The sequence below is a fragment of the Heteronotia binoei genome, chromosome 21 (assembly GCF_032191835.1).
Source record: "Heteronotia binoei isolate CCM8104 ecotype False Entrance Well chromosome 21, APGP_CSIRO_Hbin_v1, whole genome shotgun sequence".
NCBI lineage: Eukaryota > Metazoa > Chordata > Lepidosauria > Squamata > Gekkonidae > Heteronotia > Heteronotia binoei.
In genome coordinates this window covers 50,172,715-50,189,982 of record NC_083243.1, presented here as the reverse complement: position 1 = coordinate 50,189,982, position 17,268 = coordinate 50,172,715, and the positions used below count along the sequence as shown (strand labels likewise).

At 43.7% G+C, this 17,268-nt stretch overlaps 1 protein-coding gene across 4 annotated transcripts in view; it reads left to right on the top strand.

The window, feature by feature from the left end:
• Nucleotides 1–17,268, top strand: part of ADCK1 (aarF domain containing kinase 1) — a 152,985-nt gene that overhangs the window by 51,034 nt on the left and 84,683 nt on the right. For all 4 annotated transcript variants that reach the window (XM_060262623.1, XM_060262625.1, XM_060262624.1 and 1 more), the window contains exon 3: nucleotides 1,364–1,567. In XM_060262623.1, coding sequence (XP_060118606.1) covers nucleotides 1,364–1,567 — 204 coding nt within the window. The remainder of the gene's footprint in view (nucleotides 1–1,363; nucleotides 1,568–17,268) is intronic.

The window sequence follows — 17,268 nt, the reverse complement described above, 5'->3', positions numbered from 1 at the left end:
AAGGAATCAACATTCTGTGCAAGAATACAATGCCTTTGCGATGAAGCCTGGCTGAGGGGCATTCAGGATATTTGGAGGAGGTTTCATAGCTGGCAGTAAAAACATTCTGAGTTGATGTTTTTATTAGAAGGTGAATTAGTAAAGGTTTAGGAGGCTAGATAATCAGCTGTGGTCCCTCAGGTAAGTCTGGTGCATTCTCATGCAGGAGATCCTGGCTTGGTCTTGTGTGTGTGTTTTCCCAGTGGCCCTGACCCCATGAACACGCAATGAATTTACAAAAGAGAAGCAGCGCTGCCTCTCACAACATGTAGTATTAAGAATGTGAGGAATCAGAGGCCAAAGTGGTCTTTTCTCCTTGTGCCCTCACTCTGCCCTTCCTCTTGCCTGGATTGGAGGTTAATTCTAGAGAGCTATAGATAGTGATAACTGCCCACTGCTCCTTGCTGGCTGCAGATTTTTTTTTTTGTCTCCTTGGCTGGAGACAGTGTCGAGGACAATTATCCAAGCCGCATAAAAGCTGTTTCCCTGTAATGGGCTGAACTCCCTGTACTGTGACAAACTGCCCAGCTGCTCTGGCTGCATTCCTCCCTCTTTTCCTCCCTCTCATTCACACCCTTTCCTTTCCAGTTTCTGTTGTTTCTTCCCAATCCCTTCTCTTTCCCTCTCTGCCACCCCAAAGTCAGCAAGAGAATAAGGAGCCAAGTTACTGTGCCACATAAAATGGCACCCTCTGAGAGACCTAACCACAATGAGTTGTGTGGTACAGCATCCCAGTAGAAGAGCCCTGCTTGTTATATGCATTTGTCCAGAGGCAAAAGGTGCCAATTTGTATGCTGTTGCTCAACACATAATAAGAAAGTGCAAAACAGCTGCTTCTACTTTTGGCTACCATGAGTGGGGGCAGTTGTAAGCATCAGTCATTCACTGTAAAGACTATAGACAACTGTAACTGTAAAGACTATAGACAACAATTTTGTGTGCATCCAGGTTTGTATGTGCCTTTATAAGGTAGTATTCCCCACTGAAGGGATCATATACTCTGTGGGTATCAGCCCACACTGGTCCCTTTCTTTCCCACATGGCTGTTGAAAGCCATAGCAGGCATGATGTGGCACTGCAAACTATATTGCTGTCTCCCTTGCTTCATCAATGGCATCCTTGGGAAAAAGGTATCTGTTTGCCCAAAGCCTGCTTGTTAGCATAATGATAATTCAGAGAGCTATGCAACAAAGAAAGCAAACTACTTTATAATTTCACCTGAATGCTTGGGAAGTGGGAGTATATAAATAAGTAGCATAAAGCTGCAGCAAAAATGTTCAAGTAAAGTTTGAGAGGATTCTGAATTTTGCCTGTCTTTGTGCAGGTGCACCTGCGTTCCGCAGAACGTCTCCGAGAACTGTGCTGTACCAACCGAGGAACTTTCATTAAAGTGGGACAGCACCTGGGGGCTCTTGACTATCTCTTGCCGGAGGAATATACCCGCACACTTAAGGTGTTACACAGCCAGGCTCCACAGAGCAGCATGCAGGAGATTGAACAAGTGATCTGGGAGGATCTCGGCAAAGAGGTATGTGGGATTCTGCACCCCTTGTTGATTTGCTAATCAAATAAAAAAATGTTCTGGGCAATTGAACCAATCAAGAATAGCAGTCTTAAGTGTCATACAGTGCAGTCCTAAGGAATGTTATGTTTTTCTGAGCCTGTTAACCTCAATGAAGGGTGTGACTCTGCTTAGAATTACACTGGGTTAAGGTCTTACTGAGCAATTGTAGTTTTGTGTAATAAAAGGGTAGTTGCTCACTTGCAACACAGGCTATAGTCAACTTTCTTTAAGGTTTCATGTAGCATTGCAGAGAGTACATGTTTTCCCAGTGATGAGACTGGAATATTTTCATCACTGTAAAAACACCTTTCTTTCCCCTAATTTTCATGTCTATTGCTATTGTGATTGCCATGTGGGGTTCTGTTTATGTGATTGTTACAGGCTTCTGTTGAGTAATGCCTGTAACATTCTAGTGATGAATGTAGGGTTGCCAGCCCTGCAGCTGCCTATAGAAAATACTATATTGATGAGGGGAAACTCAGAATCAGGATTGATTTTGACCCAGAAAATCACAGAAGGACTTCTGCCTAATTAAGATGCAACTGCTGATGGAGCTGCATAAGAGGACGTGTTACCACTGCACTGTGGAACTTCTCAGCTGAGGGTACAACATCTCTGCTTCGGAAGCCCAAAGGTTAGTGGACCAAATCCCATAAGTGTCCGTTTCAGGCACAGCAAGATACTAACATACTAACAGCACACATACTTTCTGAACTTTAAAGATATGCTGCATGTAGGACAATCTGACAAATTACAGGAACCTTAGGTCATTTCTTGAGTGCTATCATGTAGTATTCATCATGTAGTATTCATGGGAATGTTTTGATTGTTTTTGTGCCCAAAACTGTCTTGTAAAACAAAATCCTACTACACATACTGGGTATGGTCACTTTTTTGGGCAGAGCTGCTCCCATGTTAGTTGCATATGGCTGCTGGCCATTTTTAATCACATAGTGTTTCCACTCCTTTCCTTCAGACAGCACTGCCTGCTGTAAAATTTCAGTCACTGAAAGCAGATTAATTTTTATAGTGTCAATCAAGCACAAAGCACGAATCTTGTGGAGGAGGCTCTTCTAATTGAGGAACTGGGTCTTGTGCTCCTAAAGTACATCCCAGAAGATAGCATTGTGGGAAATGGTCATGTCCCACTCCTCACATTTCTCAAACTGTCTATTTTAGGGCACCTATTCAAGGATTCCACAAACTACAATCTAGTCATGTTGAAGGAGAAATAATTTAACAAGACCTGGTCCAGTGGGAGGGGTTTCATATCTCAATGGCTTGGGATTCAGACTCAATTCAGGGGGAACACCATTGGAATTCTGAAGCAGGGTGATGCCAACCAAACAGATGAAGCCCAAGTTCAAGGGAGAAGAAAGGTAATTTAAAGAATACACGGGGTAAAAGAAATGAGAAAATAAAAACAACACTGTGGTGGCAGCTATTACTAAAACACATTACTTTAATCTGCCCAGGTTATGCTGGAATGCATGGTTCTGACCTAAGGCTGTGCCTCTTTATATCCCTGCTCCTCTTTACTAAGGGGGGGGGACCCTCTAGTACGCAACAGGCATGCCAGTTCACCTCTGACCACCAGTAAACAACATCACCTATTTTAACAGCTTTCGGAGGTCCTACCTTTACTAATGGATCTTGTACCTCCTACCTTATTCTTGCTTCTAGATTATTCCCACTCAAGTTTAGAATCCTCCAGGCCTCACTCAGCACTTTGTCCACCAATGGGATAAGAACTGTTGAGGTTTTGTGTTCAAAGCACACTGAAGGGCAAGTACAGTAATGGATTAACAGTGTGGTTATAAAGCTGGTATATTGCAGAGGCATGACCAACTTCCTCAGCAGAATTCCAGGAAATGCTACAAATCAGCTGTAAACACATTGTTGGTAGGTAACAACACATGGTCAATGGGTGCTGTTCTTCATTCTACTATAACCATCTCCAGACAGTGCTGTCAGGCCCTTGCAGTTTGCAAGCCCCCTAATTAACCCCAAGTGAAATAAATAAATAAATCGCTTTAATAACAGCATAAATCCTTGCTTCTGCTGACTTGCTGAGGCCACAGATTAGCAATGAGGTTTCTTGTCAACATTAATTCTTTGACTCTGGGAAGCACATTATCTTTCAGACATCTACATTTTCTTCCTTATCTGCATTGATAGAGATGTTTCAAGCCTCTAGTTTGGACTGAGAAAGGTAGGCTGTAAAGAAGGGGGCTGTAGGGTGTATATCTCTATATATCTATATATATTAGAGTTTGGAGGAGCTACTGGGAGTGGAAGTCTGAAAGAGCGAGAAGAGAGAATGCGACTTTGTAATGCATGACTATTGGATAGAAGTGCAGGCTATTTATGTAGTACATTAGGAATATTCAGTACAAATCTGGAGCTGTATGTTTCTAGTGATGCATATAAAGGTGTGTGGTCTCCCAGACTAAGATTATAATCATCATTACAACATGGAAGCAAATGATTTTATCAAAAATTGCCTGGTTTGGACATGCAAGTTTTTAGATGCATTCAGGCCACAATACTAATTGTAATACCAGTACCAATTGTAAATTGCAGGGATTGTAGAGGTATTGAGTAGAAGGAGGGGGCATAACTAGTCTTCTTTTTGGGCTGCAATGGATACATTTGGGGCTAGAGTTCTTCCCCAGCTACTTCACATGGTGGAGCAGCTGCCGTGGTGATATGACTGGCATCTACTTTCTGGGCTGAAGAAGCTGGCCATTCCTGCTTTCAGCTATCCCTTTTAAGCACTGTTGTGCTCAGAGTAATAGTAGCTATGCTAGTAGCAGGCTCCTGTTCTTGAAATAGAAATTGTCATGTCACACATTTCAGCATTTGTTCTGTTTGGTCATCTTCTCTGAAAATCTTACAAAGGGCGCTTTGAGATTTCTGGTTAGGACCTCTCTGAGTCCAGACCATATTATGCTGCCCAAGTTGTAGCCCCACTCACCGTGCACTGTGACATCATCACAATACATTCAACATGACTGAAGCCTGATACTGAAAAGGGCTTACTTAACCACTGGCTCATCTAGCTCTCTGTTGTCTATTACAACTGACGGCAGCTCTCCAGTATCTAAGGTTTTTTACTAACTCTACTATCAGAGTTTTTTAAAAAAATAACTGGAGATGCTGAGGTTGGAACCTGGGATCTTCCACATGACAGGCATATGTTTTACTACAGACCTAATTCCTCTTTTTGCAACCAATGGAAGTATTGCCTAGCTGATAAAGTAAGTAGATCCTTTTTTATTGTTGTTAATTTTGTATAAATCTATGAGGTGGCCACATTTGGGATGCTTTGCACAGTTCTGGTCTTCCTATATTTAAAAAAGAATTTCATAGCACTGGAAAAGGTGCAGGAAAGAGAAACCCAAAAGATTAGGGGATTGGAGCACCCACGCTATGAGGAAAGGCTGAAGAGTCTGAGGCCTTTCATAAAAAAGGCAACAAGGAGAGGACATGATATAAGCTTATAAAATTACGCATGGAGTGGAGAAAGTGAACAAGGAGGGAGAATGTCCCCTCCTTACCCCCAAATATTAGAACTTGTGGCCTCACAATTACATTGATGGGGAAGTAGAATCAGGACCAAGAAGAGAAAGTAATGCTTGCAATGTATAATTAACTTGTGAAACTCACTGCCTTTGGATGAGGCAATAGTTGCTCTCTTAGAAGGTTTTAGTAGGCAAGTAGACAGATTTGTGAAGGAAATTGGTTTGATCCACCAAGACTCTTAAGTATCTCCTGTCTAAAGGATGAGGGTTGGTAACAGCAATAAATTAAAGAACATATATAAAATATCTGTTTAAAAAGTGGATCTCATCAGATAAATCCTCTAATTCCCTTGATTCTAGCTATCAAAATCTAGTTTAAAGGCTAAAGTTTTTAATCATTCTGACAGATGCTTGGGTGCCAGGGAAAAGAATTGCATGACTGCTAGGTAGATATGGAGAATGCCTCATTATATGGCTTGGATGGAATCTCTTGGTTGATCTTTAGACATTGTGACATTGTGGGGGTGGAGCCAGAAGCAAGGTTGTGACAAGCATAATTGAACTCCAAAGAGAGTTCTGGCCATCACATTTAAAGGGACTGCACATCTTTTAAGTGCCTTCCCTCCACTGGAAATAATGAAGGATGGGGCACCTTCTTTTGGGGCTCATAGAATTGGACCCCCTGCTCCAATCCTTTTGAAACTTAGAGGGTATTTTGGGGAGAGGCACTGGATGTTATGCTGCAAATTTGGTACCTCTACCTCAAAAACAGCCCCCCCCCGAGAGCCCCAGGTAACCGTGGATCAATTTTCCATTATACCCTATGGGAATTGATCTCCATAGGGAATAATGGATTGCCCAGCAGACATTTCCATTCCCCCCACTTTCTGATGACCCTGAAGCAGGGGGCGGGCCTCCAAACCAGGGGATCCTCTGCCCCCCACCTGGGGATTGGCAACCCTACAAAAATGTGTGAGCTGGAGGCTAAAAAACTGTGAGCTAACTCACATCATGGTCAGGAAATCTCCTGGTTTGGAGGCCCTCCCCCCACTTCAGAGTTATCAGAAAGTGGTGTGTGTGTGTCCGCTGAGCACTCTGTTATATACCCTATGGAGACCAGTCCCCAAAGAGTTTAATGGAGAATTGATCTGAGGGTATCTGGGGCTGGGGGCCCCCCTGTTTTTTGAGGCAGAGGCACCACATTTTCAGCATAGCCTCTGGAGCCTCTCCTCATCCCCCCCCCCACCAGTTCAGACCAGGGAGTTCAGTTATATGAGCCCCAAAAGAAGGTGCCCCATCATCTATTTCCAATGGAAAGAAGGCATTTTAAAAGGATGTGGTCCCTTTAAATGTGATGGCCAGAACTCCCTTTGAAGTTCAGTCATGTTTGTCACACCCTTGGTCCTGATTCCACCCTCAAAGTCTGCTGGCTCCACCCCCAGAGTTCCCAGATATTTCCTGAATTAGACCTGGCAACCCTAATTCTGTCTCTGCAACCCAGTAGGGCCAAGCAAAGCCCTGCTTATCAGTATTCAGGCCTCCCCCACTGTTCCATCTTCATGTGGAGAAAGGTTGGAAAATTACATATTAAAATTTAGAATCTGGCTGCTTCTGGCTATGCTGGTTGAATGAAGCTTCTGTGACAGAGGCCTTTTCTTCTCTCTTGAATACGTTTTCGGAGGCCACAGAGTCACCCTGTTTTCTTCCAGTGTTTCAGGAGCAAGACGGAAGCCTTCTGTGCCTCATTGATTCCCAGTGAGACAGCACAGATCCCCTCTCAGCCACAGACTTTTCTGTTAGCATCACGTCTCCTCCATGGGCAGCACAAGGGTGATATTGAATTTTAAAGAGACAGGGAAATGGGGAGAGATAATCAAAGGGAAAGGAAGGAAGAAATAATTTGAGAAGAAAAGATAAGGCAGGAGGGAGACGTGTTGTGATGCTGAATGGGTATGGGCTGAGATAGCTTTTATAACTCTGGTGGATAATCAGTGTCATGAGACTGACATAGGGTCCTCCCCTCTCCTGATTGTTTTGGGCCTCTTGGTAGCCTTTGATAAAGGGGACCATAATATGTTACTGGCTAGAATATCTGATAGGAGTATCTGCAATAACTCTTAAGTGATTCTATTCTTTGGTGGAATGTACTCAATGGATGTAGGGTTGCCAACTCCAGGTGGGGAAATTCCTGGAGATTTGTGCGTAGAACCTTCGGAGAGTAAATTTTGGGCATGGGAGGGACCTCAGTGATGCGGAATGCCATAGATGCTGTAGATGATGCTGGTAAATTAATCTCATGTCTCTGAATGGGAATGCTGTGGTTGATGGGGAGGCAGTTGCCCCATCAATGCTGAGAGCCTTGGCATACTCCTGGACCCTTCTGTGTGCTTGGACAAGTGTTTGTGGCAGCCTGAAATGCCTTTTATCATTTTGATTCTGTTGTGCATTTGGAATCATAGAGTTGGAAGGGACCTCCAGGATCATCTAGTCCAACCAGTTTGGTGTAGTGGTTAAGTGTGTGGACTCTAATCTGGTAGAACCAGGTTTGATTCCCCACTCCTCCACTTGCACCTGCTGGCATGGCCTTGGATCAGCCATAGCTCTGGCAGAGGTTGTCTTTGAAAGGGCAGCTGCTGTGAGAGTCCTCTCAGCCCCACCCACCTCACAGGGTGTCTGTTGTGTGGGAGGGAGATAAAGGAGATTGTGAGCCGCTGTGAGACTCTTGAGTGGAGGGCGGAATATAAATCCAATGTCGTCGTCTTCTTCTTCAACCCCCTGCACAATGCAGCAAATTCAAATACCTCCCCCTAAATTCACAGGATCTGCATTGCTGTCAGATGTCCATCTAGCCTCTGTTTAAAAACTACCACCTCCTGAGGAAGCCTGTTCCACTGAGGAACCACTCTAACTGTCAGGAATTTTTTCCTAATGTTAAGCCAGAAACTCTTTTGATTTAATTTCAACCCATTGGTTCTGATCCTACCTTCTGGGGCCACAGAAAACAATTCTGCACCATCCTCTATAAGGCAGCCCTTCAAGTGGAGGTGGAGTATATTCACTAGCCTGTTTTATTGCAACTGTGCTGTTTATTAATTAGCTTCTGTGGCCCAGTTCAAGATACTGGTTCCTGCATTTGAAGCCCTTAGTGGCTTGGGACCCACATCTCTTAGAGACAGCCTTTCTTATATGAGCCCCACTATGAATTAGGAAACCCCATGCTGCAGCTCAGACCCTCTTCCACATACTTAGGCCCAGAGCTTTTTTTGTAGAAAAAGCCCAGTAGGAACTCATTAGTATGTGAGGCGACACCTCTGACATCACCGTCATTTGGATACTAGGCCACACCTCTTACATCAACGTCATTTAGATACTAGGCCACACCTCTGACATCACCGTCATTTGGATACTAGGCCACACCTCTGACATCACCGTCATTTGCATACTAGGTCACACCTCTGACATCATCATCATTTGCGTACTAGGCCACACCTCCGACATCACCATCATTTGCATACTAGGTCACATCTCTGACATCACCAAAAGTGTATAATGTCTTTTTTGGGGTGTGGTAACAATTCCGGTCATCACACCTCAAAAAAGATATGATGAATGAAAGGGACTGACAGAAAGAAATAATGAATGAATGAAAGGGAGGGAGGGAGGGAGGGGGAGACAGTTGGAAACAAATAGAGAAAAAAAGAAAGAGAAAGGAAATCGGAAGAAAGGAAAAGGGAGGAAAGGAGTAAAAGAAAGCAGGGAAAAAAGAAAGAAAGAAAGAGAAAAGAAAGGAAAAAAAAAGAGACTGAAAGAAAGGGGATGCAAGCAACTCACCTGTAATAGTGCTGACTCCCACAAAGTTCCGGCTCTGCAGCTTGGCCCCTCGAGCCCCGCTGGCCAGCAGGACATTGGGAGGCCCCGCCCCGACGCAGCAGGCCTCCCTGAGCCCTGTCTGGCAGCGCGACATCGGGAGGCCCCAGTGCAAGCGCTGCAGGCCTCCCTGAGCCCTGCTGGACACCCGGATGTTGGGAGGCCCCAGCACAAGCGCGGCAGGCCTCTCCAAGCCTCTCCAGACAGTGTGACGTTGGGAGGCCCCGTGCAAGTGCAGCAGGCCTCCCTGAGCCCTGCTGGATAGCATGACATTGGGAGGCCCCCGTGCAAGTGCGACAGGCCTCACTGAGCCTTGCCGGACAGCGTGATGCCGGGTGGCCCCTGTGCAAGTGCGGTAGGCCTCCCTGAGTCCTGCCAGACACCCGAATGTTGGGAGTCCCCCGCACAAATGCAGCTGGCCTCTCTGAGCCCCACCAGGCAGCAGGGGAAGTTGATGAGGCCAAGCAGGAATGCTGCCTGGACAAGCTGGAATGGTGTTCTGGGTTGTTCCGGCTCAAAAAAAGCCCTGCTTAGTCCATATGAGGAAAAAACTAATGTGGCGTTTACTGCAGTTGATCCTCCAAAGAGGATATAAAACATATATTTTCCAAAAGGCTTTTGGCTGCTGCCTATTAATGAGGTCTTACTGCCAATTTTAACAGCTTAAAAATTTAACAGGATCTCTTCAAAACTCTAGCAAGACAATTTATCATTTGTTATCCATCTTTTTTAAAAAATCTGGACATTAAGGAACTTTATATTTTGAAACTTTCTTCTTTCAAACTCCCAGGCCTTGATCCAACTCTATTTCCGTGCAACGGTGGCCCTTTCTACATTCAGGTTTGATCCAGATTTTCCAAGCACTCAGTCTGCCAGCTACAGATCCGCATCACCTAAATTGATTCTGCACTTAAAAATTGGCTTCACACGGTGTTATCTGTGGATTTTTACTTCTGTATTTGCATTGTTTAATGCTCTTCTGGGCTATATTTTTCTTTTAAAAGTAGCATTTTGTGGTTCTCTAGGTTGTGTGCTAGATGGTGGTTCCTCTGCAATATTCCCCTTAAGCTCGATATGTTTAACAAAACTAACTTTGCCTTCGTTTAAAAGTTACAGTTGTTTTCACTCATTGAAAACCTCTACAGATTCTTTCATCATGTTGAAGACAGAGCCATTTCATGACTGAACTGCGACCCCCATACAAATTAAAATTAGAAACCAGATCACCGTGGAACACACACTGAGATGTAAATGAGCACAACAATTTTACATTTAAATGCAAACTACGGAGGTTTGGGTGGAGTTAAAACTTAGATCTGAATCTGGAGAAAGCTCCAAGCCAAAACAAGTTTTGAAAACTGCAGGGCAACTGCAGAGTGAAAGTGTTGTTGGAACTGATTTGCACAAAACAAATGTAGAAGCTAGAAGAATCTGCAAGGCAAGACAGAAATGAAGGCGGTATGTGATAAGAACATAAGAGAAGCCATGTTGGATCAGGCCAATGGCCCATTCAGTCCAACACTCTGTACCACACAGTGTCCAAAAATTTATATATATATACACACACACAGACATATACAACAACAACAACAACAACAATTTTTATTTATATCCCGCCCTCCCCGCCGAAGCAGGCTCACATTGTGGCTAATAGCCACTGATGGACCTCTGCTCCATATTTTTATCTAACCCCCTCTTGAAGCTGGCTATGCTTGTAGCCGCCTGTGGCAGTGTGGCAGTGAATTCCACATGTTAATCACCCTTTGGGTGAAGAAGTACCTCCTTTTATCCATTCTAACCCGACTGCTCAGCAATTTCATTGAATGCCCATGAGTTCTTGTATTGTGAGAAAGGGAGAAAAGTACCTCTTTCTCTTCCTTCTCCATCCCATGCATAATCTTGTAAACTTCTATCATGTCACTCCGCAGTTGACGTTTCTCCAAGCTAAAGAGCCTCAAGCGTTTTAACCTTTCTTCATAGGGAAAGTGTTCCAAACCTGTAATAATTCTAATTGCCCTTTTCTGCACTTTCTCCCATGCTATAATATCCTTTTTGAGGTGCGGTGACCAGAATTGCACACAGTATTCCAAATGAGACTGCACCATCGATTTATACAGGGGCATTATGATACTGGCTGACTTGTTTTCAGTTCCCTTCCTAATAATACCCAGCATGGCGTTGGCCTTTTTTATTGTAATCGCACACTGTCTTGACATTTTCAGTGAGTTATCTACCACAACCCCAAGATCTCTATCTTGGTCAGTCTCTGCCAGTTCACATCCCATCAACTTGTATTTGTAGCTGGGATTCTTGGCCCCAATGTGCATTACTTTGCGCTTGGCCACATTGAACCTCATCTACTATGTTGACGCCCACTCACCCAGCCTCAAAAGATCCCTTTGGAGTTCCTCATAATCTTCTCTGGTTCTCACCACCCTGAACAATTTAGTGTCATCCGCAAACTTGGCCACTTCACTGTGTACTCCCAACTCTAAATCATTTATGAACAAGTTAAAGAGCATGGGACCCAGTAACGAGCCCTGCGGCACTCCACTGATTACTGTCCTCCACTGCGAAGACTGCCCATTTATACTCACTTTCTGCTTCCTATTAATTAGCCAGTTTTTGATCCACTAGAGGACCTGTCCTTTTACTCCATGACTCTCGAGCTTACTAAGGAGCCTTTGATGAGGAACTTTATCAAAAGCTTTCTGGAAGTCAAGGTAAACAATATCTATCGGGTCTCCTTTGTTCACATGTTTGTTCACCCCCTCAAAGAAATGTAACAGGTTAGTGAGGCAAGATCTTCCCTTACAGAACCCATGCTGAGTCTTCCTCAATAACTCGTGTTCATCAATGTGCCTACTCATTCTGTCATTGATAATGGTTTCTACCAACTTTCCCGGTATTGAAGTCAGACTGACTGGCCTGTAGTTACCTGGATCTCCTCTGGAACCCCTTTTAAAGATGGGGGTGACATTTGCTACCTTCCAGTCCTCAGGAATGGAGGCAGATTTCAATGAAAGATTACATATTTTTGTCAGGAGATCCACAAGTTCAACTTTGAGTTCTTTCAGAACCCTTGGATGTATGCCATCCGGACCTGGTGACTTATTAGTGTTTAATTCGGCCATCAGTTGTAGAACCCCTCTCCTGTCACCTCAATCTGGCTCAGGTCTTTCAACACCCCTTCCAATAGAAGTGGTTCCGGAGCAGGCAAACACTTCTCATCTTCCACAGTGAAGACGGAGGCAAAAAATTCATTTAGCTTCTCAGCCATTTCCCTATCCTCCTTCAGTAATCCTTTGACCCCTTGGTCATCCAAGGGCCCCACTGCCTCCCTGGCTGGTTTCCTGCTTTTAATATATTTGAAGAAATTTTTATTGTTGGTCTTTATGTTTTTTGCAATATGCTCCTCATAGTCCCTTTTTGCCTGCATGATCACAGTCTTGCATTTGATTTGCCATTGCCTGTGTTCCCTTTTGTTAATTTCACTTGGACTAGCTTTCCACCGCTTAAAGGAGTCTTTCTTACCTTTTACAGCTTCCATTACTTTATTTGTTAACCATGCAGGCCTTCTCTTATACCTGTTTGTACCTTTCCTAACTTGTGATATATATTTTATCTGTGCTTCTAGGACTGTAGTTTTAAATAGCCTCCAAGCTTCCCCAAGGGTTTTGACTGTATTTACCTTTCCTTTCAGTTTCCTCTTCACATGCCTCCGCATCTCAGAGAATTTACCCCTTTTAAAGTTAAACGTGGTTGTGCTGGTCTTTTGGGGCAACTCCCTATTTATACAAATAGTGAAATCAATAATGTTATGTGTCACTGCTCCCAAGCGGTGCGATCACTTTTACATCTCTCACCAGGTCTTGGGCATTACTTAGGACCAAATCCTGGATTGCCCCACCCCTGGTAGGTTCTGTGACCATCTGCTCCATAGCACAGTCATTGAGAGCATCAAGAAACTCAATCTCTTTCTCTTGACCAGAACACATATTGACCCAATCAATCTGCGGGTAGTTAAAATCACCTATGACGACACAGTTTTTTCGTCTAGCCACCGTCTTTAAGCCTTCCATCAGATTATAGTCATCCTCTGTCTTTTGATTTGGTGGGCGATAACAAACTCCCGTAGTTAAATTTTCTTTTGGGCCCTCTATTTCAACCCAAAGCATTTCTAGAAGGGAGTCTAATTCTCTGATCTCAGTCTTACTGGACCGTATGCCCTCTCTGACATACAGAGCCACCCCACCTCCAACCCTTCCCTCCCTATCCTTCTGGTGTAACTTATATCCAGGAATCACCATGTTCCACTGATTCTCCTCATTCCACCAAGTTTCTGAAATTCCCATAATGTCTATGTTTTCTCTCAACACTAAACATTCCAACTCACCAATTTTACTTCGAAGACTTCTAGCATTTGCGTACAATCATCTATAATTTCCTAGGCAAGCTAGGCCTGCCACCTTCCTCCTGCCGTCTTGAGACTCTGGCAGGCAGTCCATTCTGTTTGTCACCATCTCAGTGGACAACTCTGTTCCATTACCCGGTAGAGAAGTATCAGCTAGCCCTTCATCTCTCAGATGAGTCTTCCCGAACCAGAGACATTTCATCTCCTGTCGGCTTTCCCCCTAGATTTAGTTTAAAAACTGCTCTGCCACCTTTTTGATTTTAAGCTCCAGCAGCCTGGTTCCATCCGGGGATGTGGAGACCGTCTTTTTTGTACAGCTCCTGCTTGTTCCAGAAAGCATCCCAGTGCCTAACAAACTTAAACCCTTCCTCCTTGCACCATCATCTCATCCACACATTGTAAAGTAGAAGGTAGCTTTGAAATGCACACAAAGAAAGGATCAAATGGCTAGTGTAGAAAAGGCCTATTTTTGTGTAAGCAATTGGCATTCGTTGAGCAAATACACCCCATTCTCATCAACAGATGCATCTGGTCAGTCCAGTGGAGTCTAGGTTGATATGTCCCTTCATTCATTTGCACAAGCTAGCATTTTTCACACATGGATTTTCCTTGCTGGATCAAGGTATCAGTCAGTTGAAGTCCAATCAGTTACTGCTAGGATGAATTCACCTGAACAGGCATATACCTGGCATTAATTTTGTAAAATTAATAGTGTTAAGTGGTGAAAATAACACATTAACACCCCCCCCCCCTGAAATAAGTGTTGGCTGCCTCAAAGTTTTAAAACTAAGGTGTATTGTGAATGTATGGATTCTGAAAAAGGACACTGATTATGTTTTGTGCATCTGTAATGATGTGGAATTGGAAACATCTGGCAAGCCAAAGAACTGGAAAAAAAGCTAACACTGAAATCCTGAACAGAGTTAAACCCTTCTAATTCTGTTGAAATCAGTGGGCTGAGAAGAAAGTAATTCTGTTTAGGATTGTAGTCTTCTGTTGCTGTTTTGAGAAGCAAGTACTGCAGCACAGTAACCAAGAATTATTAAAATCACCGTATTCGGAAAGTATAATTGATCAGATAGGCAGACAAAGAAGCCATGTGTTTTGGCCAGTCTATTCTCCTTTTTTCTTCCTTTTCAAGTTGTTGTTGTTACTTGTGTCCAACCTTCCAGTAATCCAGAGCTGTGCAGTGAAGCTAATAAAATATGTCTTGACCATTGCAACAAGGAAGTTTGTTGAGTTTGTATATGTATCAGAGCTTGTTCTCAGGTTCATGGAGGTACTGTATCTATCACCCTGAGTGTCATGAAATCTGCTATGACAAGGTACAGATCCTTCTGCCCTGGGAGCTAATGAGGCCTGTGAACCTTGTGATGGCACCTGGTTTTTGGCCACTGTATGACACAGAGCGTTGGACTGGATGGACCATTGGCTTGATCCAACATGGCTTCTCTTATGTTCTTATGTTTATCTTGCTGTGTTACAAAGCCTACTCAGCCTCTGTACAACAGATGAAGGGAGCTAGCACATGTAGTAGAGTCCAGACAGTAAAAAGAAACACAGAACACTTTGACACATGGGACTTGTCCCTCTTCCTGGTTTAAATCACATTGCTCCAGATTTCTTTAAGCCCCTAGGCAAGAGTCTTGCAACAGGTCATTCTAGGGAAGAGAACTTGCATTGAATCCTCTGACAAGCCAGAGGCCTGCTCTTCTGTCAGCAGGAGGGTATGCTTGTTGAATCCTGTGGTTCTTAATGTAAATTTTTTGTTGATCTCTCAAACATCAGAAGAGCGGAGAAGAAAGAAGACCATAAAAAGAGCCCTGCTGGATCAGACCAGTGATCCATTTAGTTCAGCATCTTGTTTCACACAATGACCAACCAGTTTCTCTGGAGAGGCAACTACAGGAAATAGAGGCTGAGGCCTTCCCCTGATGTTGTCTCCTGGCCCTGGTATTCAGAGGCTCACCGCCTGTAAATGTAGAGATGCTCTTTAGTCACCATGGCTAGTAGCTACTATCCTCCATGAATCTATCCAATCCCCTTTTAAAGCTGTCTGCGCCTGTGGCCACCACTACATCCCTTGGGAGCAAATTCAATATTTTAATCACTCACTGTGCAAAGAAGTATTTCCTTTTGTACATCCTTAATCTACTGTCCATCAGCTTCTTTGGATGCTTTTGAGTTCCAGTATTTTGGGAGAGGGAGAAAAAGGGAAGAGATTTAGGGTTCATACTCGGAGTGAGTTTTAGCCTTTCTGTTATTCATGGGGCATCAGCATGAATAGTTGCCTAACCTTGCAGTGTGCTTCTGATACCCATGACTGCAAGTCTGCTCAGACACTGAACTGTGGCCAACAGAAGGAAGAGGGGAGAGGCAGCATGATTTAGGGCTACACTCACAGTGGTAGCAGTGTCGTGGAGAGTGGGTTATTATCCCTGGATAACCTTAGTGAGAGCCTGTTCAGAATATATTGTTGAAGCCTTGTGACCCTCAGAAATGGGAGCATTTTTCAAAGAGCAACAGAGCCAAAAGATTCTCAGTGGGCTGGCCTTGAGAGAAAAGATTTAAAGAATTAGAAACACATACACAGAGTGTTGTGATAATTTTTTCCATTTCCCTCTATTTTATCAATGCATAGGTGGTTATGAAATCTAGGCTTGGTGACACATCTCGCTATGGAATAATCGGAGAGTTCAAACATTCAACCTTCCTCACTTTTCGCATGTGAACTAAAGAATAAATCTAATTGCCCTAATAACTTTTATGCAAGGCAGTGGTTATTCCAGACATTTGTGATTTCATAGTACGTCTATGCACCTACTGTCTCACAAGCAGAGAATCACACCATTTATATACATCAGTTTCTATTCCTTCCTATTCTTGGCATTCTGGGCATTTAAAAAAGAATAATTACTGTAAGAAAGCTAAGCAGGGTCAGCCCTGGATAATACTTGGTTGACCAAGGAAGTCCAGGGTTGCTCTGCAGAGGCAGGCAATAGCAAACCACCTCTGAACATCTCTTGCCTTGAAACCTCATGAGGGGTCCTTGTAAGTTGGTTGTGACTTGATGACAACCCCCCTCTAAAACAGTGAAGCCCCCAGATATTAAATTATATGAAAACGTATCATATTCCTGTTCATGGGCACTGTTAGGTTCAGTCCAAACAAAAGGCCTACACTGCCTACAGAAAAATTCTCAGGACTTTTTCAGTATGCTAGCTGGTGAAGAAGAGTTCCACAATTGCGGGGGTGGGGAGGACTGAGTATATTTCTCTGTTTGCCCTTTCTGTTTGAACTTGCACCAAGGTAGTATAGTCAAGCAGGCAATTTTCAGGTGATCTTCAGGACTTTGATATGACATTAAGGAGGAGACAATTTTTAAGACATATGTAGGCCATGCAGTGTAGGGAACTGAGGCTCAGAAATAGCATTTTGAATCATGAATACAGTGCTTAGTTTCCTATCAGACCAATTTCTTTTACTGGTAGAAAAACATCAGAGGCTCTTGGAAGAGGCTAATTTTCTGGACACATACCACTCTGGCTTTAGGCCTGGATTTGGAACAGAGACTGCATTGGTTGATGACCTCTATGAAGAACTAGACAGAGAACTTTATAGTTCTGCTGGATCTCTCAGAGGCCTTCAGTACTATCAACCAAGGATCATTTTGTAGAAAAAGAGGTGTCAGAGCTTATCAGCATAACTCATTTGCATATGCCACACCCCCTTGCATCACTGGAAGTGCATCAGAAGGCAACACCCACCACTCAGCCTCCACCCCAAAAATCTCCAGACTTCTCCCCGCAGGATCGGATGTTCTACAGGCTCTTTTGCATTGCCCAGTTGAATGCAGGCAG